Source organism: Bufo gargarizans, chromosome 4 (assembly GCF_014858855.1).
Source record: "Bufo gargarizans isolate SCDJY-AF-19 chromosome 4, ASM1485885v1, whole genome shotgun sequence".
Classification (NCBI taxonomy): Eukaryota; Metazoa; Chordata; class Amphibia; order Anura; family Bufonidae; genus Bufo; species Bufo gargarizans.
In genome coordinates this window covers 80,023,569-80,046,582 of record NC_058083.1, presented here as the reverse complement: position 1 = coordinate 80,046,582, position 23,014 = coordinate 80,023,569, and the positions used below count along the sequence as shown (strand labels likewise).

The window sequence follows — 23,014 nt, the reverse complement described above, 5'->3', positions numbered from 1 at the left end:
CAGCAGCAGGCACTCGTCCCTAATGTTTTAGAGGGTCAGCTCAGCAGCAGACCCTCCCCCCAAATGTTTTAGATGGTCAGATCAGCAGCAGTCCCTCGTCCCTAATGTTTTAGAGGGTCAGCTCAGCAGCAGACCCTCACCCCTAATGTTTTAGATGGTCAGATCAGCAGCAGGCCCTTGCCCCTAATGTTTTATATGGTCACCAGCAGGCCATCAATCATAATTTTTCAAAGCTGTGTATGATGCCCTTCTTTATGTGTAATAAAGGGTGTATTGGAGTGTCGGTTCCTTGTAATTTTTGGCAGCCCTTTCAGTGCATAGGCTTTATGAGTGTAGGAGTCCCACTACATGAACAATTGTACCACAATGTGAATGAGGCCCTCCTTTTTCCCATTGTTCCCAGTAGAAACCTGTGAGTCCAAGATCCATCCAGATATCCTCCCCATGCTGTTCCCGAACCAATTCAGTGGTGTTTCCATCAATTTCTGACCTTTTACTGTGAACCAGACACCCTCCCCTCTTCAGAGCAGGGGGTGCCTGGTTTAATGCTCGGGTTCTCCCATTGACTTCTATTGTGCTCGGGTGCTCTGCTAATTAGCATATTATAAACATAATATTTCTGGAGTAATGGGGGCATAGATAAAAGTAGGAATAGGCTAGTTAGGTTCAGTTGACATTAGCACATAGTTTAATAGGGTTAATTCTGGTGACAGAAACCCTTTAAGTTGGGAGTGAAGGTAATATTTACCTGAAGCAGTGTTCAGTAGGTTTTTCTCTGACTCTTGCAGTTCAGTAAGTTCAGTGAGGTGAATATCTAACAGGGACTGTTTAGCCCCCATGCTTATAAACTGGCCTCTAATATATGCCTTATGGGCATCCCACACCACGTGGGGTGAGGTCTCTGGGAGGGAGTTAATAGAGAAAACTTCCTCAAGTAGTTTTTGTGGGCGAGTTAAAGGCTCTCCAGAGGAGATAAGTTGTTCATTCAATCGCCATCTAAATGAACGAGGCTCTAATTTGGGAGCAGAGATGGCAAGGAACACAGGAGAATGATCCGACAAGTGCATAGTTCCTATATAAGCCTCTGTACAGAGCTGGAGGTGTTCTTTAGATATAAACAAATAATGAAGTCTCTGGTATGATCTATGGACCTTCGAGAAAATGGTATAGTCATGCATGGAGGGATTAAAAAGTCTTCAAACATCACAAATGAACCAATTTTGTAATTTTTTCTTAAGGTGTTTAAGAGCTTTAGCAAAAATTGCCGATCTTTTAGACATCAAATCTAAAGTTGGTTCCAATGTTAGATTAAGATCTCCTCCTGGCACCACCACACCTTTCTTATACTGTTCTAACAAAGAAAGTACTTCATCCATCCAGGCAACCTGACCAACATTAGGGGCGTATACGTTGACAAAAGTGTATACCTGATTGGAGATGCAAAGCAAAATGTATCTCCCCTCTTTATCTTGAATTTGGGAGATATATGTAAATGAGGGGTATTTCCGAATTCCTATGCTCACACCCCTGGAGGCCGAGGAACCCGAACCGCAGTGATACCAATGTGAGAAAAGGAGATTTGGATATTTATCAAACTTGAAATGCGTCTCTCGGAGCATTAGAACCGAGCATTTCTCCTTTTTCAAGTATGAAAAAATCTGACTACGTTTAGAGCGGGAGAGAAATCCCTTAACATTAAATTATGCTACACATATATCAGCCATAATTTATGAAATAGGAGAAGGGGTAGTGCCTATTACTAAAATGTGACCAGTATTTAAATGCAAGTGGTATACAGTAATACTTAGCCTACCGGGGTGGAGCAGCGGAGATCCCTAATAAGCCCAGTTCTGTCTGGTTGTAGGTCAGTGGAGAGTAGTTGTACCTGTCGTGTATAGAGAAATGGTAAACACAAAAAACAAAACAAACAAAATAACCTATAGATAAACTAGTTAATATCAGTTTGTCAGAGCACTGAAGCTCAGATAACATGGTAGGGGTAAGGTAAATACAGTTTGGTAGTTCCCTCTTTTAAGCGGAGGGTGTTGGACCCTACTATATCTTGGGTGGTCCAGAGATCTCGGCCTCCAAAGAGCTATAAGGGAGATAAAGAGCAAATCTGGAGGAGAAGAGACTCCGGATCTGAGCTGTAAATCATGGTCCAAATGGTCTTAATATATAGGAGAAAGATGCAGTAATACGAACTCAATTAGAGAAACAAGAAGATTGACGAGAAAGAACACTTATGTAAGGTGGTCCTTGTTGTCACCCGGATAAGTCTCCTGTTGACTTACAGAATAGGTGACAATATGCTTCCCCAATCATCTGTAAGTGGCAATCTTCTTGGTGTTGAGGTTGCAGACCTTCTCTTGGGCTTCTGAGGTCTTGGGGTGCGAGGCATTTCCCAAGTGGTAACTGCAGGTAGATGTGGATAAAACCTGAGCCATTTCCCAAAATCTGCATTGGAGATATCTTGAGGTGGTTATACACCTTACCCAGGTCCTTGTAAGATGTGATAGATAGACGGCGTCCCTCATATATAAAGGATAGTCCGAATGGAAATGTCCATCTATATAGGGTCTTATGAGAGCGAAGCCAATCAATGAGCAGTTTCAACGCTCTTCTTTTTTTCAGAGTGGATTGTGCTAGATCCTGGAAAATAGTGATGGTGTTATCTTCCCACAGTATAGATGGATTGTTCATAGCAGTTAATGATTGCTTCTTTGGTAGGAAAGTGCAGAAATTAGCATATGACATCTCGAAGTGGCTCAGAAGGCTGAGGTTTCGGGCGAAGTGCCCTGTGTGCCCTTTGTATTATGACCTCATGAGCAGAATCTGGCCCCAATAAATTTAGGCAAATCTGAACTACTGTTTCAGTTATATCCCTGGGGGCCACAGACTCAGCGATGCCTCTGAAGCACAAGTTATTGCATCTGCCCCGATTTTCCTGGTCTTCAAATGCGATATATAGAGAGTTTATGTGGGCCTGGTATTGAGCCAAGTTGGAGGACATTGCCCCTTGACGCGTTATAATCGCCATCCTCCTGCCTATATGGCGCATGTCCTCTTTAATGGCTGCCAAGTCTGAGGTAAGAGGCTCTAGTGCGTCTGCCAGGGCTTCCCTTAAGAAAGGCCTTGAGATAGGGAGGCTGTCGGGTCCAGGTTAATCTTCCCTACCTCGCTCTGCGCCTGCAGCTGCTTGTTGTTTGTGTCCCGAAGTACACGGTGTTCCGGGTGCCATCTTGGATTCTTTGGCCACGTAAGCAGTGGATGCTTTTTTTTTTTTTTTTTATAAATTTCTCCATCTCACCAGACTGGTTAGATGTTTTAGTGGGACCAGGAGGGTCAGTAGGTTTGGGGCCACCGATTTTGATCATAGTGGGTCCAGCAGGCTACTTGAATCAGGCTAGAAGGGAAAAACTAGTAGCAGAGCAGCGCTTTACCCAGCCATCTTTCTCCAGCACAGGCTCTGCCCCCATCTTTGTACACATTTTCGATCAAAATTGTGTCGGGCCCATTTACCAATGACAAGGTGGCTTTCACAGATGAGAACCTTATGTTATCAGAATTGTGCCTCCTGGGCATAAAGCTACAAGATCTGGGGCAATGTACAATCTAGCTATAGTATACTCTATTTAAAAGGCTTTTAAATAGAAATTTGCTGAAATGGCGCCCATTATGTGTTATACCATTGACAGCCAACCACAGTCTCCTTTGTTTAGAGTGGTGTCGTGAATGAGAAACCTGGATTGTTACGGACTGAAATCATATCTTCTTCAGTGACCAATGCAGTCTCTGTTTGGGATGCCACAATGGTCCGACTTGGTTATGGTGGCCTTCTGGTCAGTGCTTCAGTCCTGCATTTACTGTGGAGTGACATACTGCCCCAACTGCTGGTGTGATGATCTGGGGAGCTATTGCATACGACAGTCAGTCACGCCTAGTAGTGATATGAGGGACACTAACAGTTCAACGATATGCACAGGACATCCTGCAGCCACATGTGTTGCTTCTCATGGCAGGGCTTCCAGCTGGCATTTTTTGTCAGGATAACACTCGCCCACACATGGCAAGGGTTTTCTAGGAATGCACCCACCAGATTACCACACTTCGATGGCCTGCCTGGTCGCGTGGTCAAGCATTTATATGATCAGCTAGGACATTGGCTTTGGCAACCTATGAGTGTGCAGTATCTACGGGCCCAGTTACAACATCTGTAGGCAAATGTGCATCAGGATACCAAACAAAACCTGCATGCCTCCATGTCCGACCATATCTCATCTTGTATCCAGGCTAGTGGCACCCAACAGAATGCCAGAACCTCCTATATATCACCATTACATCCACACATGGAAAATTTCATTTGATTTCAACTACTTCTTGTTATATCCAATATATATATATATATATATATATATATATATATATACAATATAAAGCAATATCAGCATCTGGTGGTTAAGCTCACTAATAGACAGACCAGTACCGTACATTTTTACTAAAACAAAATATGGCATGGTTACAATGCGACTGTCTGCTCATGATTAACTGAAGTCTCCCTGCAGAGTTAAAAATGACTGAACTGGGACACATTGATGAATTTATCTCAAGTCAACCTATATCTTGGGACCCACGTGTATAGCTGCAAAAAATTGAGGAGATTTTGCACATCCAACAATATCCCAAACTAAAACATGAACAGGCTTAAGGCACTTGATAAAAATAGAGATATCATTGAAATGTCGGAATTCATTCATACAAAGTAACTACAAGATTGAAATATATGTGATACAATAATATTGATATCATGAGGATTTCACCACAAATTTACCTGACCCAGTCCATGATAGGGATTCTGGAAGGGGACACATATACGGTATTTCTGAAATACATCACTTTAAGGCCTCTTTCACATGAACATGTGTCCCCCGTGGCCATGCTGCGAACCGCAAATTACGGTCCGCAATGCACGGGCACCAACCGCGGGGAAGCCGCATGCGTATCGCAGACCCATTCACTTGAATGGGGTCCGCGATCTGTCCGTTCTGCAAAAAGATAGAACAAGTTCTATCTTTTTGCGGAACAGAAGCACGGAATGGAACACCACAGAAGAACTCCATAGTGCTTCCGTTCCGCACTGCACCTCATCTCCGGATTTGCTGACCCGTTCAAGTGAATGGGTCCACATCCGTGATGCGTAATGCACACGGCCGGTGCCCCGTGCATTGCGGACCTGCCATATGCGGGCCGTAATACAGCCACACAGGGGACACACGGTCGTGTGAAAGAGGCCTAAGACTTGAGCACAGTGTGCAGGTTATTTTCTTTAGCTCTTTTCCTCATCTTGATTTTAGCTATTGAGTGACAGCTGCAGTCCAGAAGATTGCATTTTACTGAGTGCATGCACTTGGACTGCAGCTGTAGTTCAGTAGTTTGAGTGATTCTAAAGGGCATCTGTCAGCAGATTTCTACCTATGAAACTGACTGACCAGTTACATGTGCGCTTGTCAGCTGAAGATGTTGGTCCCATGTTCATATGTGCTCAGAAAAACTGTTTTAATATATGGAAATGAGCCTCTAGGAGCAACTGGCATGTTTCCATTACTCCTAGACACTCAGCTCTCTCTGCAACCTCTGCAATTTGATTGACATGGCCAAGCAGTGTAGATGTCATCAAGCCTGGCCCTGACTTGTCCTAAAGTCAATCAAAGTACAGTGGGTGCGGCAGTTGCAGAGAGAGCAGAGCCTCTAGATATAGCGGAAATGCCCCTGTTGCTCATGCATAATTTTTCTCAGTACAGGTGTAGCAGCGCTAGCGATCACTGTTTTCGCATAGCGACAATAACAAATCCCAACTTCTCCTCTTTCACTCGGTAATAGAAATACACAACAAGGCCAGTAGATGGCAGTGTTAACCTAAAGTACGTACAGTAATGAATGAGTAGTAAATCACACCTGTAACTTCCCCATCTGAAGCTTCTGTACACCTCATTTTATGTGATAATGTATATGCCCCTCGGTGGCCGCAGCTACCCAGCATGCTCTGCTCTCATGCCAGATTGACAGCGGGCACCATGGCGTTACCTTGGGAGGGTGTCTTTAGATCGGAGTAATGAGTGGGCACAGTGGTGTTACCTGGGGGAGGATGAACAACCAGCGGGCACTATGGCATTACCTGCGGAGGGGATGAGAGGAGATGAGCGGGCACCGTGGTGGAGGAACAAGTGATGAGCGCACCTAGTGTTGCAGCCGCTATGCAGTTAACCCCTCTTCTCCTGCAGGTTTCTCCCGGATAAGGACTTTTCAGGCTCGGATCGGAAGCAGCGCAGGGACAGCCTGGTGCAGTTCGAGGAGGATCCCTTTAGTAGAAGTGCAGGAAGGAGTAAGCGCTGACTCTGCAAGGACTGTGGCCCCTGAACGCGGGGCTGTGTACATAACAAGCTGGGCACCAGAAGAAGGGGCTGCCCCTGGAGCGATGTCACTGATTATAGGGTTTATCGGTGGCTGTAGGATTTGCGCAGCTTATTTCCTATGTTTTAGAGAGCCTATCTGATAACAAACCAGAAAATGACCCGATTCAGAGCTAGAAGAGGACTTTAAGCCAGGAAGTGTTAATAGAGGAACTGAGCCATTCCACTCTATATTAATGAGGAAGTGCAAGTGGAGCAAAACAGCCCAAGATATGTAAGAACTGCCAAAAGCCAACCGGCGACCGGTTGGTCGCTCTACCTAAAGACAGCCTCATAGTGGGACATCATGCAGGAGTTGGTGGCCGAGTACCACAATTAAAGAAGACTAAGAAGCAGACCCAATCTGAGCCTGATCAACAGAATTTGTCGCTATGAGCTGTGAGAACGTGCTTAGTCCTGATGAATTCTGTAAAGAGGAGACTAAGCCTATTACTGAATTGGATATTAGTGACCAGATGGTCCTACCAGATGGTAAACAGACACATTTGTGCCCACAAAATATTTAAATGCAACAGGCAGTTGCGTACACACAATCCATGGGGCCCCGGCCCTGTCGACGCCCCCCCAAACGCCGCTGCGCGAGTATGTATATGTATACATATATATATATATATATATATATATATACAGTACAGACCAAAAGTTTGGACACACCTTCTCATTCAAAGAGTTTTCTTTATTTTCATGACTATGAAAATTGTAGATTCACACTGAAGGCATCAAAACTATGAATTAACACATGTGGAATTATATACATAACAAAAAAGTGTGAAACAACTGAAAATATGTCATATTCTAGGTTCTTCAAAGTAGCCACCTTTTGCTTTGATTACTGCTTTGGACACTCTAGGCATTCTCTTGATGAGCTTCAAGAGGTAGTCACCTGAAATGGTTTTCACTTCACAGGTTTGATGCCTTCAGTGTGAATCTACAATTTTCATAGTCATGAAAATAAAGAAAACTCTTTGAATGAGAGGGTGTGTCCAAACTTTTGGTCTGTACTGTGTATATATTATATACTGTATATTACTATATACAAGAGGATGATATTCGGTATAACCCACGGTATTCCCACGTAAAATCAGCTCTTCTACATTATGTAGCAGAGCTGGTTTTGTCATGCATTTCATTTGCCTTCATATGATAAAATACTTCATTTCATTGGCCTATCAATGGCTTAATAACTAACTCTGCTATATTTCTGCAGCCTACAACCTCTGACTGCCCAGTTGGGCTGAAACTACTACACCCAACATGTTCTGGCAGTAATAGTAAATTGATGTTGGTGCAATTCTGAGCTACTAGTCTATATAATAAATATGTTATAGACTAGTAATTTAGAATTGCACCAATATCCATTTACTATTACTGCCAGAACATCTTGGGTGTAGTAGTTTCAGCCCAACTGGGCAGTCAGAGGTTGTAGGCTACAGAAATATAGCAGAGTTAGTTATAAAGCCATTGATAGGCCAATGAAGTATTTTACTATATGAAGGCAAAGGAAATGCCGGACAAAACTAGCTCTGCTACATCCAAGCATATACTAGAAGCTCAATAGAAGTGCCTACACAAAAGAGCTGCACCCCAAGACAACAGAAAACCCCCCATTACTTCATAGCACAAGTCACCAGTCATAACTTTACATACATTGCCCAACTCTCAGCCCCCATCAGACCTCACTCACTCTGAAAGCCGGACCGGCTTCTTTACGCAGCGCTCTCCCTCTCCCTTTCTTTTCCAGCGCCTTCTCCCTGCATCTCAACATCATGTCCGGCACGCCGCACCGCCAGCCGGGGAGCAGACTCAAGGGGAGGAGACTCAAGGGAGGGTAGGGCTGGCAGCAAGGAAACTCAACACTGGGGAGCGGGCCCCGGGCCGGCCGCCCGGGTTATACAGGCACAGCACTATTGCAGGGCGGATCCACAGGTGACCGGGCCCCCTGGAGTGCCGGGCCCGGTCGCAACTGCGACCCCTGCGACCCCTGTATGTACGCCCCTGGCAACAGATCCATGAAACCTTTCTGCGACTGAAAATAAAATAGAGAAATATATTGTATTACTGCAGCTAGATGGTGCTATATCCTGGTGGAGCTTCTTTAGACATATTGTTTATATTTGATTTTTTGTATTCCACCTAATAATTTCTTCTGTGAAAGATGCAACCCTGAAGAACCGGGGTCACTTTTAGGAGAAGCAGAAAGATGTTTAAGAAACATCTTTGCCTACAGTACCTGAATATACTGAGGGTTCCAAGCTGTAACCAGACTTCTCTTCATTATGACCCTTCATAGTCTGTTCTTTCTTCTTTCTGGGTTTTTTGGTCAGTCCTTTCACAACCAACATCATATGCATCCATTTGAGGTCTTTTTTGTGCTTTGCAATGGGTTGGATTTTTCTATTTCTCTATTTAATTTCCCTTCTCCTTGGAGATCTTATCACTTGGAAGGACATCCTCTATGGCAGGGATCAGCAACCTCCGGCACTCCAGCTGTTGTGAAACTACAACTCCCAGCATGCTCCTTTCACTTCTGTGAAAGTTCAGAGAACAGCCAAGCAAGTGTGCATGATGGGAGATGTAGTTTCACAACACCTGGAGTGCCGGAGGTTGCTTATCCCTGCTCTATGGCAATCAGGAAGTCCTGTAACTTTAGTGATTAGTCAACAGACACGGCACTTCTTAGCCCAGTGACCGGCACGCTTCTTTTTCTGCAGGCGACAGCCACAAGACTCGCATTGTGTAGCTGTATGACTCAACAGGTGAAGTTTCATGGACCTGTTGCATTTAAATATTTTGTGGGCACAAACCTGGCTGCTTACCAGTGATGAGCGGCAGGGGCAATATTAGAATTTGCGATATTTCGCAAATATTTGGGCAAATATCCGTAATATATTTGAGAATTTGTGTTCTCCAGTCATTATTTTCTTGATTGCAATAATCGACAATCAGAACATTTGCGATAAAAATTTGCAATAAAAAAAAAATATTCGATACGAAAATTTGCGATTAACACTACTCCTAAAGTCAAAGACATTGCAGCCTTCTCATTGGCCCACAAGCAAGAAGCAGTGAGGATCATGGGTTCAGATGAAAAAAAAATCTAGAATATTTGCAATTATGAAGATATAGCACTATATTCTAGATATTTGCAAATTCTCGAAGTGCCAATATTCGCAATAAAAATTCACGATTAAATATTCGCGATCAACACTACTGCTTACCATTCAGTAATAGGCTCAGTCTCCGCTTTACAGAATTCATCAGTACTAAGCTCGTTCTCACAGCTCATAGAAGACTCTCCTAGCGACAAATTCTGTTGATCAGGCTCAGATTGGGTCTGCTTTTTGGTCTTCTTTAATTGTGGTACTCGGCTACCAACTCCTGCATGATGTCCCACTATGGGGCTGTTGTTAGGTAGAGCAACCAGCCGGTCGCAGGTAGGCTTTTGGCAGCTCTTACATATCTTGGGCTGTCTTGCTCCACTTGCACTTCCTCATTAATATGGAATGGCTCAGTTGCTCTATTAACACTTCCTGGCTTAGAGTCCTCTTCTAGTCTGGTAGAGCTCAGAATCGGGTCATTTTCTGGTTTGTTATCAGATAGGCTCTCTAAAACGTTGGAAATAAGTGGAGCGGATCCTGCAGCCACATATACCCTATAATCAGTGGTGTCGCTCCAGCGGCAGACCCTTCTGGTCCCCAGCTTGTATGTACATGGCCCCGCGTTCAGGGGCCACAGTCCTTACAGAGTCAGCGCTCACTCCTTCCTGCGCTTCTACTAAAGGGATCCTCCTCGAACTGTCCCTGGGCTGCTTCTGATCCTGAAAAGTCCTTATACGGGACAAACCTACAGGAGAAGAGGGGTTAACTGCATAGCGTCTGCCACACTAGGTGCGCTCATCACTTGTTCCTCTGCCACGGTGCCCGCTCATCTCCTCTCACCCCTTCCACAGGTAATGCCACAGTGCCCGCTGGTTGTTCATCTTCCCCTAGGTAACACCATGGTGCCTACTCATTCCTCCCATCCAAAGACACCCCCCCAAGGTGACGCCATGGTGCCCGCTTGCCCACTGGGAAGCGGTAGCTGCAGCTACCGTATACATTATCACATAAAATGAGGTGTACAATAGCCTCAGATGGGGAAGTCACAGGGGGCCACTCATTCATTACTTCATTATGTACAAATACTACGGTATGAAACTGCAGTTCTGCTGTTTGCAAACCAAAATTGCACCCTGAATTTTCTCACTACTCTTTTTACGTGTACGCGTTGTAATGAAAGAGGATATCGCTCTGCGCTCACGCAATTCTACTGTGATCGCTAGTGTTGAGCGCGAATATTCGAATTGCGAATTTTTTTCTCGAATATCGCAATTTCGAGATTTCGCAAATATTTAGATAATCGTTCTATACATTCGTGAAATCGAATATTCACTTTTTTTTATTTTATTTTATTTTATTTTTTTAATTGTTATATTTTTTTCTTTCCCACTTCCCTAAAGTTGTTCTTACCTGTCCTTTGGATTCCTGGCTTCCTGGCTGCTCCAGTCAGTGCCCGTTACTGCTTCTGCCGACTTCCGTGCTCATGGAGCGTCCCCATCACCATGGGAACGTCTCCATATACTAGAATGTACTGTCGGATTTGAGAATTTCGTTGAAATCGCAATTCGATTAATTCAAGTTATAATAATCGAATTGCGATTTCAACTTAACACTGCTATATTCCATATTCGTTTTAACGAATATGGAATATAGCAGTAAGTTGAAATCGCTATTCGATTATTATAACTTGAATTAATCGCATTGCGATTTCAACTTAACACTGCTATATTCCATTTTAGCAAAATTGCAATCTATATGGGTATTTTACGAAATTTCATAATATTGCTCTAACTTCGTCTTTTAGAATATTCGTAATATTGCTCTAACTTCGTCTTTTAGAATATTCGTAATATTGCTCTAACTTCGTCTTTTAGAATATTACGAATATTCTAAAAGACGAAGTTAGAGCAATATTAAGAATATACGTAAAAATTTGAAATCGCAATTCGATTATTATAACTTGAATTAATCGGATTGCGATTTCAAATTAGAACTGCTATATTCCATATTAGCTACATTACAATCTATATGGGTATTTTACGAAATTTCGTAATATTGCTCTAACTTCGTCTTTTAGAATATTCGTAATATTGCTCTAACTTCGTCTTTTAGAATATTCGTTATATTGCTCTAACTTCGTCTTTTAGAATATTACGAATATTCTAAAAGACGAAGTTAGAGCAATATTTAGAATATACGTAAAAAGTTGAAATCGCAATGCGATTAATATAACTCGAAGTAATCGCATGGCGATTTCAACTTAGCACTGCTATATTCCATATTAGGCTAGAATTAATGAATATGGAATATAGCAGTGTCAAGTTGAAATCGCAATTCGATTATAATAACTTGAATTAATCAGATTGCGATTTCAACTTAACACTGCTATATTCCATATTCATTAATTCTAGCCTAATATGGAATATAGCAGTGCTCAGTTGAAATTGCCATGCTATTATTTCGAGTTATATTAATCGCATTGCGATTTCAACTTTTTACGTATATTCTTAATATTGCTCTAACTTCGTCTTTTAGAATATTCGGAATATTCTAAAAAACGAAGTTAGAGCAATATAACGAATATTCTAAAAGACGAAGTTAGAGCAATATTACGAATATTCTAAAAGACGAAGTTAGAGCAATATTACGAAATTTCGTAAAATACACATAGATTGTAATTTAGCTAATATACTGCTATAGTAATTTTTTTAATAGTGTACATATTTTACAAAACTTAAGTTCAGAAGAGGCAAAGAAAATTTGAGGGAAAAAAAGGATTATAGCACTATATTAGCTAAATTACAATCGATATGTGTATTTTACGAAATTTCATAATATTGCTCTAACTTCGTCTTTTTGAATATTTGTAATAATCTAAAAGACGAAGTTAGAGCAATATTACGAAGTTTCGTCAAATACACATATTAGCCTAGCCATAGTCAATTAGTCATAGGAACGTTGCCTTATACTATCAAAAGAAATAATCGCAATACGCGATTAATTAAATCGCATATTATTCGCGATAATTGGAATAATTACGAATATTCGATTTCGACGAATATAACACGAATATTCATTCGAATATTCGCGAAATCGAATATGGCACCTCCCGCTCATCACTAGTGATCGCTAGCTCTGCTACATCTGTAGGTTAGCCAGTGTCATAGGTACAAATCTGCTGACAGATGCCCTTTAACTATTGAGTGGCAGCTGCAGCACATGAGATTTCATTAAATTAAGTTCATGCATTTGGATTGCACTTGTAGTTCAATAGTTAAAATCAATCAGTTGCACTACAAAACATTGCAGTGTAGCCGAAGCCTAAAGGTCACACACAAATGTGAGTGGAGAAATCTACCAAGGCTTTGCTACAAATTGGTGCTAAATATGCATTGAATCCACAGTAAAATTCTCATGTTTGTCACAAATTCCCCCTTCCACCATTTTATAAACCCGTCCACTTGCATTGTACCATAATTAGATCTGCAACATATTCTAAGAAATCCAGTATCACTTCAGATATTAATTATACTGCATCAGAGGTCTAATTTGTCTTCTCATGTTTAGGTTTTGGTATGAAAATTCTAATGTTTTCACCAGCAAACAGAAAGCGGACCTTGAAAAGCATTCTCTGTCTCGTGTTATTTGTGACAATACAGGACTAACACGTGCACCTCCTGATAGCTTCCTGATGGAAAATTATTCAGAAGGTTTTACATCTTGTGACAATATTCCTGGCATGACTCTAGAAGCCTGGAAGGAGAATCCAGAACCAGGTGTGCATATAACTGAGTGGTCATTTCTCTGTGATTTTCTGTAAAACTTTATCTAGAAACTAATGGGGTCATTTCTCGAACTGGTGTAAAGTAGAACTGGCTTAGTTGCCCACAGCAACCAATCAGATTCCACCTTTCATTTTTCACAGCTCCTTTGGAAAATGAAAGGTGGAATCTGATTGGTTGCTATTGACAACTAAGCCAGTTCTACTTTACACCAGTTTGATCAAGCTCCCCATAAGATCTTTTGTTAGAGAACTCATAAATGGAAGTTCTGAATTTGGGAAAGTACTATTTTGTGATGTCTTAAAAGCTATGTACATCTTTGACATGGAAAGAGTGTTTTCACATATGTAAAGTTAGAAAAAGGGTGCACTCATTTTCAGACTCTGACCTTCATTCATTCTGTCAATCATTCATTTAACTTTCAGGCCCCTGATATTCAGTTTGCCACCTAGTCACAGCTTCTGGCCTTTCTCATGTTGGTACGTCCCTTACAATAATACAGTATGGATTTTAGTTCTGTTTGTTTAAGGTCTATGTCAGAAGAAGCAGCACAGCTAGCTTTGTGAAGGGTTTACACAGACTCTACAACAGCAAGACGGTTGAACATTTTTACTAAAGAAAGTTGCTTGGTTTTGTATTTAGGATGAAAATGTCCTGTCGACAGCACTTTCTTTTCCGTCCTGCATAACGGAAACCAGACGGATCCGTTATGTTTGCCCATAGACCTCTATTATGACAGATCAAATCGGAATGTCTCTAAAGGTTTCCGTTTTGAATTCCGTCTTACTGATAACAATTTTTTCCATTATAACCATGTTATTGCTTTCCTTATAACAGAATTCATAACGTTGATGTGAACCTGCCCTAAACAGGATCTATGGAGTGTATTGCAGCTGTGGCACCTGTGGCCATCACTGAAAATGGCTGTGCCGCCTCTCCTGACCAGCTGACATTGCGTGTCCCCGCTTAGTCTTCTACTGCTCAGACTCCACGACAAGTGTTCGGCATCTGCACAGTTTAGACAATTCTCTTCTGCCTCCAGTGTCCCTTCCTATATGCACAGCCGGCAAGTGAATTAAGCATGCACACTGTGAAAACCCTAGCTGCACATATAGGACAGGACACTGGTGGCAGAGGATAATTGTACTGCATAGACACGAACACTTGTTGTGGAGTCAGCGCAGTAGAAGACAGGGTGAGAGCGCGTAATGCCGACTGGAGTGGGGGGAGGCAATGCAGTTATTTTCAGTGATGGCATATATAGGGGCCATGGCTTCAAAACACTTGATAGACCTTGTTTTCAGGAGCAGAAGCCAGGAATCCAGGACCACCAAAAAAAAAACTTAACATGGATGGAAGATAATGAAAACAACATTCACTGTAATACAGCGAGCAACATAAAATCTTTAAAGTGAATCTGTCACCCTGAGCATTATCTACAGTAATACATGGCTAGTGCTGCAGATATGGAGTCTAGATTAGTGATAAGCGGCAGGGGAAATATTTGAATTTGCAATATTTCGCCAATATTTGTCATAAATTCGCAAATCCGAGAATTCGCAATTATTTTCTTAAAAATTGACAATGTAATATGCGCTTATTGCGAGCGGAATACAGGCGTGGGTCACTGTTGCTAAATTTTTCAAGCTGCTAGAAGTTTCATGAGACTGGAGAAAATGGTTGGCACGGCAGAACATTACAATAGCTTTATATGCAGATAGAGTGCTCCAATATATTTGCGATTGCGCAAATTGGCAATTAATGATGCGCATGTTTTGGTGCAATACGTGCAACTTCACATTTTAACAGGTCTGACTACATTTTTCACGGCCGTGAGCAGTCCGTGGAACCACGGGCTGGATTCCTGCTGAGAGCAGGAGCACACGGCATCATAATACACTGGTATAGATCATCCCAGTGCATTACTGTATTTTGGCGGCAGCAGGGAGCGCACGGCGTCATAGCAACCAATGACGCTGTGTGCTCCTGCTCTCAGCAGAAATCCAGTCCGTGGTTCCACGGACCGCTCACGGCCGTTTGCATTCGGCCATACCCAGTCCCCATAGCTCTGTGTGCTTTTATTATGTAAAAATAAAAACTGATTTTATACATATGCAAATTAGCCTGAGATGATTCCTGTCCCCGATCCTCCCCCCTGCAGCCCTCAATGTGCCTCCATATTTTATAAGCGGGAGGGAAGTCAGGGCGCGCAAATTCAGGGCCGGCACGTAGAGCGCACTCTTGTTGGAGGCGCCGACCCCGGCCCGTGCCGCCGCCGGATAGCTAATTTATTCACTAATCTTGCACAGGCCCACTGGCAGAAGCATCGTCGAGCGAAGTGCGCATGCGCCATCTTCAAGCGCACCTCATTCGACGATGCCTCTGCCAGTGTGCCTGTGCGAGATTAAGGCGCTTCTGTGCAATTAACCAGAGGCAAGTGAAGTGAATAAATTAGCTAGGAGGCGGCGCTGGGCAGGGAGGGGATCTGTGAATGACACTTATGGGGGATCTGTAAATTACACTTTTGGGGGATCTGTGGATGACACTTATGGGGATCTGTGGATGACACTTATGGGGGATCTGTGGATGACATTTATTGGGGATCTGTGGATGACACTGATGGGGATCTGTGGATGACATGGTATGTAGCTGGAAGGAGTAAACGTGGCCTTACCACAATGAAGGGTACAGTCTGTATAAATAGGTGGCCGACAAAAAAGGGGCAGGTCAAAGGGCGTGGTCAATAGGCGGAGTCAAGGGGTTTTTAAAATTAGCTTTTGCCTAGGGTGGCAAAAATCCTTGCACCAGTCCTGCGCGCGATTCCATGATCCCCCCCGCTGCAGCCCTCAATGTGCCCCCATATTTTATTTACTTAGCGGGTGATTTCCCAATCCTCCCCCTCCTCTCCCTCTCTAATTTTCAGGATGGCCAAGCCGTTTAACCCCTTCCATGCCGCGGTCCATAGGGACAGCGATATGGAAGGGGTTAACAGGGAGGGAGTTTTCAGCCACCCGATACTTGACAAGATTACAGAAGGAGGGGCTCCCACTCCCTCCCTCACCCATCAGCGGCTGCTCTGTTGTGGCAGCCGCTGATGGTTACCATTACAACTGGACACCTTCACAGGCTTTCGGCTTGCCATGGTATAGCTAAGCTGGATCAGGCTTCAGCTAAAGGCAGAAGCAGCTTGATCAGCCTGTGTGTAAAGTCACAGGACACTACAGTACACTATATAATGTACTGTAGTGTATTATATAGGCATCAGACCCACTGGATCTACAAGAACAAAGTGGGTCTGGGTCAAAAAAAAATAAAAAAAAGTGAATAAAAGTATATAACAAAATATATATATAGCCGCACATTTATCACCAATTATAAAAAAAAAATACACTACACGTTTGATATCACCGCGTCCATAATGACCTGATCTATAAAAGGGTCATGTTACTTTCCCAGAACGCCATGAAAAAACTTCCCAAAAAAGGTAATACAAATTATAAAAAAGTCATATGTATGCCAAAATGGTACCAATCAAACCATCACCACATCCCACAAAAAATGAGCCCCTACATGAGACAATTGCCCCAAAAAAAAAAAAAAAAAATATAGCTCTCAGACTATGGAGACACTAAAAATGTTTGTTTTTTTTAAATGCTATTGATGTAATAAAATAAAAAAATAAAAAAAGTTGACATATTAGGTATCGCCGCGTCCGTAAGAACCTGCTCTATAAAAATATCACATGACCTAACCCCTCAGATGAACACTGTAAAAATATGAAAACCGTGTAAAATAAGCCATTTTTTGTCATCTTACATCACAAAAAGTGTAATACCAAGCTATCAAAAAAGGCGTATGCTCCCCAAAATAGTTCCAATTAAACTGCCATCTCATCCCGCAAAAAATGAGATCCTACCTAAGACAATTTTTAAAAAAATAAAAAAAGCTATCACTCTCAGACAATGGAGACACTTAAACATGATTTTTTGTTTTAGCTTCGAAGCTGCTGTTATAGTGCTATAGAAAAAAAAAAAAAAAAAGAGATATTACGTATCGCCATGTTCATAAGAACCTGCTCTATAAAAATATCACATGACCTAACCCCTCAGGTGAACACCTTAAAAAAAAAAGAAAACGGTGTAAATAGTTTTTTTTAAACTTACATCACAAAAAGTGTAATACCAAGTGATCAAAAAGTCATATGCACCCTAAAATAGTGCCAATCAAACCATCATCTCATACAAAAAAAAATGAGCCCTTATATAAGACAGTATACCAAAAATTGAATTGATAGATATGAGATAGATAGATAGATATCAGATAGATTTATATGACATAGATAGAAGATAGATAAATAGACAGACAAATGCTGACTTGTCTGTGATGAAATGACACCTGAGGTGCTGTTGGTACTATGGTATCACAGTTGGCCAGGGATGTCATGTGACCACTCCTCTGAAGATGCTTGATGTGATGCATGCTGGGATTTTTATTTTTACTTTGCAGCTGCTCCGCCCACACAGCCTCTCATCTATGGGAGCATACTATGCTGAACACATTAGAAAAATGATACATACACAGTATATCTATCATTATACTAATATCTCTTGGCTTTAGTTATTATCTGGGGCCATTTTTTTTTTTTTTTTATGCATAAGGTGGCCAACACCTTTAATCAAGACTAGAACAGACAAACTAACTGTCACTCTCCGAAGCTCCGTCAATCCGTCAATGGAGTGATTATTTGTTTCAACCGTTCGGTTCTGGGGCGAATCTGTGGTTCTTTTGCCAAGAGACCCATGTAGACTCCACTCGAGTTTTGGACATTACAGTTGGAGGCAATGTTCTTTCATAATGACATGAAATGTTAAGAGCCTGTATAACCTCCAAGAATTCGGGGGCATTAACTTTTGTGGAACACCTAAAAGGTTACCAAAGTTTGTAAAATCAGTTTTGAATACCTTGAGGGGTGCATTTTCCAAAATGGGTCACTTTTTTGGAGTTTCTACTCTAGGGGTGCATCGGGGGGGCTTCAAAATCTGCCCTCAAAAAAACATATGTCGTTCCTTTCCTACTCCGCCCTGCCATGTAGCCTTACAGCAGTTTATGACCACATATGGGGTGTCTCTGTAAACTACAGAATCAGGGCAATAAATATTAAGTTTTGTTTGGCTGTTGACTCTTGCTTTGTTACTGAAAAAAATGGATTAAAATGGAAAATTTGCCAAAATATTGAAATTCTGAAATTTTATCTTCATATTCCATTAACTCTTGTGGAACACCTAAAGGGTTGCCAAAGTTTGTAAAATCAGTTTTGAATACCTTGAGGGGTGTATTTTACAAAATGGGTCACTTTTTTGGAGTTTCTACTCTAGGAGTGCATCAAGGAATCTTCAAATGGGACATGGTGTCAAAAAAAACAGTCCAGCAAAATCTGCCTTCCAAAAACCATATGTTGTTTCTTTCCTTCTGCGCCCTGCCATGTGGCCTTACAGCAGTTTACAACCACATATGGGGTGTTTCTGTAAACTACAGAATCAGGTCAATAAATATTGAGTTTTTTTTTTGCTGTTAACTCTTGCTTTGTTAGCGGAAAAAAATTATTAAAATGGAAAATCTGCTAAAAAAGTGAAATTCTGAAAATTTAATCTCCATCTTGTGGAACACCTAAAGGCTTAACAGCATTTATAAAATCTGTTTTGAATACCTTGAGGGGTGTAGTTTCTAAAATAGGGTCATTTTGGGGTGGTTTCTATTATGTAAGCCTCACAAAGTGACTTCAGACCTGAACTGGTCCTTAAAAAGTGGGTTTTGGAAACTTTCTGAAAAATTTCAAGATTTGCTTCTAAATTTCTAAGCCTTCTAACATCCCCAAAAAACTAAATTACATTCACAAAATGATCGAAACATGAAGTAGACATATGGGGAATGTAAAGTAATAACTATTTTTGGAGGTATTACTATCTATTATAAAAGTAGAGAAATAGAATTTTTGGTAAATTTGGTATTTTTTTTATAATTAAAAAGAAATTTTTTTACTCAATTTTACCACTCTCATGAAGTACAATATGGACGAGAATACAGTCTCAGAATGGCCTGGATATGTAAAAGTAAGTAAAAGTAAGTAATTAACACATGTCAGATTTTCAAAAAAACGGCTCTGTCACGAAGGGGGAAATGGCCCAAATGTGAAGTGGTTAAAGAAAAACTTGTGTATGAGTATAGGCAATGTGCGGACTTTATAGATGATCTTGGGTAGGGTCATCATCTTGAAAGAAGCTACACTACCCACCCATGATAGAGCTTTCATGCCAAAGCTGTTGAGATCTTGTGCAATGACATTTAATAGAGGTCTGAAATTATGATTATAGAGGAGAGAGCATGGAAAGGTGAGATTTATGCCAAGGTACGTGATCTCTACATGGTAAGATCCCCCGCAGGGATGTGTATAGGGAGCGCTTGTGACTTTGCTTCATTTACTTTATAGAAGGAAAGGGTTCCATAATGTGAGATAATCGCTAATGCTTTCTTCAAGTATTGTCTTGGATTTGTCAGGGTAAGAATAATCTCATCAGCGTACAGTGTAATGGTGTGAGTTTTAGGCCCTATTTTAATTCCCTCCACCTCGGGTGAATTCCTGATCCACTGAGCCAGGGGCTCTAGAGCTATTTTGAAAATGAGTGGGGATAACGGACAGCCTTGTCTGGACCCTTTGCTTATGTCAAACTGTCGAAGACCACTCTATTCACAAACACTTTAGCTGATGGGGAAGAGTATAAGCTAGATATTGCGTTTAGGATCTGTCCCTTGAGGTCCATTGTTTGAAGCGTCAATGAATATGAATGACCAGTGGAGGCGATCAAAGGCTTTCTCTGCATCGAGAGTGACTGCCAATAGAGGAATGCCTTTGGATTCTGCATAGTTAAATATATTCATTTAGTAGTCGTCTAGTGTTATCTGACGCCTGCCTACTATTAATGAAGCCTGCTTGGTCTGTGGTAATGAGCGAGAGCAATAGCGGGGCAAGTCTGCCAGCAAGCAACTTAGCAAATATTTTAATGTCCGAAATTATCAATGAAATAGGGCAGAAGTTTTCAGGTATATTGTTTGCTTTACCTGGTTTTGGGAGAGTTACTATGAGGGCTGATAGCATTTCAGCGAGAAATGGAGTTCCTTCTGCTGCTCTTTGGAAGATTTCTGTCATGTCTGGCAATAAAGTTGGGTGAAAGAATCTATAATACTCATTTGATAGCCCATCTGGGCCTGGAGATTTCCCCAAGGGAAGGGCTTTAATCAGGGTCCTAATTTCCTCGCTAGAGATGGGTTCATTTATAGTTTTCAATTGGGATTCTGAAAGGTAGGGTAATAAAGTTTGTTCCTGGAAGCACTCCACTAATTGGGAGTGGTTTTCTGAGAGATTGGTGTTATTTTTGAGATTACACAGGCCTTAATAATATGATCTGAATTGGGTCGCTATCTCCCTAGTGTCAGTGAGTTTAGCTTTCGTTTGGGGTGTAGAAGGAATGGGATTTTAGACTTGGCATGTTGGGCTTTGTTTTCCTGTGTATAATATCGGGTTTTTGTATGCTAAAGCGTTCTTTCATAGTTGTGTAACAACAAACCTTGCAATCTATCTCTCTCCTGTCTAATCTCACAAGATCTCTGGGCTGATGGCTGATTTTAATTTAGTGTTCTCAGGTCTCTAAGTTTCTGGAGGATGGAATTTACATCTTTCTCTCTGGTTTTCTTTTCCAAATGGCCAATTTTAATAAGGAGGCCTCTCATAAAAGCTTTGTGCTTTGTGTGCTTGCCAAATGATAAAAGGGTATGAAACTGATACCGCATTAATCAATCAATCTCAGGTCTATATTTAGTGTGGTTTAAAGTGTAAGTGTTATTTCTCCAGACCGGATTTGGTTGGGACTGGTATTGTTCTGCTACAGTTATAGTAATAGGGACGTGGTCGGACCATTGGATCAGCCTTATGTCTATGTGGATATTGTGTGTTAAGACAGTTTTATTTACTAGGAACAAATCTATGCGTGAATAAGATATGTGGAAGGGTGAAAAGTAAGTGAAGTCTCTTTCTGAGCTATGATGCACTCTTCAAACATTGTTAAAGGGAACCTTTCACCAGGATTTCACATAATAAACTATTACCAGTACCTTATAGATATCCTCATTGCGTTTCAATGCATTATTGTGCCGCTTTCCTGGGATGGATATTCATGAAAAAAACGAGTTATAAGGTCCTCGTCTCCAGCTCCTGAAGTCACGCTCCTGAAGTCAAGGGGGTAGCACTTCCCTCACTCCGGGCTGTACCTCCCCTGCCCTAACCCCGCCTCTAAGTAGTGTAACTGACACCCGGCTCAGTCGCCGGGACCGCGCTTGTACAGGCGGCGCATGCACCGTCGGACTCAAACGCGATCCTGTAACTGAATCGCGCATGCGCCGTCCCCAATGCCTGCCTGTCTTCTCTTCCTCACGTGCGATTCAGTTACAGAATCGCGTTCGAGTCCGACGGCGCATGCGCCGCCTGTACAAGCGCGGTCCCGGCGACTGAGCCGGGTGTCAGTTACACCACTTAGAGGCGGGGTTAGGGCAGGGGAGGTACAGCCCGGAGTGAGGGAAGGGCTACCCCCTTGACTTCAGGAGCGTGACTTCAGGAGCTGGAGACGAGGACTTTATAATTCGTTTTTTTCTTGAATATACATCCCAGGAAAGCGGCACAAGAATGCATTGAAACACAATGAGGATAATCTATAAGGTACTGGTAATAGTTTATTATGTGAAATCCTGGTGAAAGGTTCGCTTTAAGTCCTTCCATGTGTATAAAGAGGAGAGATTTGTGTCTACGCGGCATGTGGGATTCATGGAATCAATAGTGTAATCCACTATACAGGGTGGGCCACTTATATGGATACACCTTAATAAAATGGGAATGGTTGGTGATATTAACTTCCTGTTTGTGGCACATTAGTATATGTGAGGGGGGAAACTTTTCAAGATGGGTGGTGACCATGGCGGCCATTTTGAAGTTGGCCATTTTGAATCCAACTTTTGTTTTTTCAATAGGAAGAGGGTCATGTGACACATCAAACTTATTAAAGTATTAAAGTCACTGCTTAGGATAAGCTTTCCCTGTCTTACAGTTTTTATTGTCCTCATCAGTTTATTCAGGAACGATATTTGGCGGACATTTGGGGCATACAGATTCACTAGCGTATAGCTGATGATGTTAATTGTACACACCAGTATTAGGTAATGGCCCTTTAGGTCCACTATTTGGTGAATCAGGGAGAAAGGCACTGAGTTCCTGACTGGTATGAAAACCCCTCTAGATTTTGTACTGTTATGAGAGTGTATGATGTGTGGGCGTTGTCTCACGTGATGAGCGTCTTGTTGAAGAAGGTGAGATTTTTGCACACATACTACATTTGCATTCAAAGTCAGAGCCTCTCTCCACACATAGGACCTTTTTTAGGGGCAGTTGAGCCCCTTGATATTCAGAGACATCAGTTTAAGCCCCATGGAGGCAGAATAATTGCCTCATATAGTGCACAGAAGCTTCATAAAGTGAACATAAGGTGCATAACGAAACTGCAAAACAAAAATAACATATGTAACGATGGGTATATAACCAGTATGGCAACATGCTGCTTAC

The 23,014-nt window shown here is 41.8% G+C and overlaps 1 protein-coding gene across 1 annotated transcript in view; it reads left to right on the top strand.

The window, feature by feature from the left end:
- TPO (thyroid peroxidase) overlaps nucleotides 1-23,014 on the top strand; it is a 250,087-nt gene that overhangs the window by 160,878 nt on the left and 66,195 nt on the right. The window contains exon 8 of the mRNA XM_044290990.1: nucleotides 13,136-13,344. Within this exon, the coding sequence (XP_044146925.1) occupies nucleotides 13,136-13,344 (209 nt within the window). The remainder of the gene's footprint in view (nucleotides 1-13,135; nucleotides 13,345-23,014) is intronic.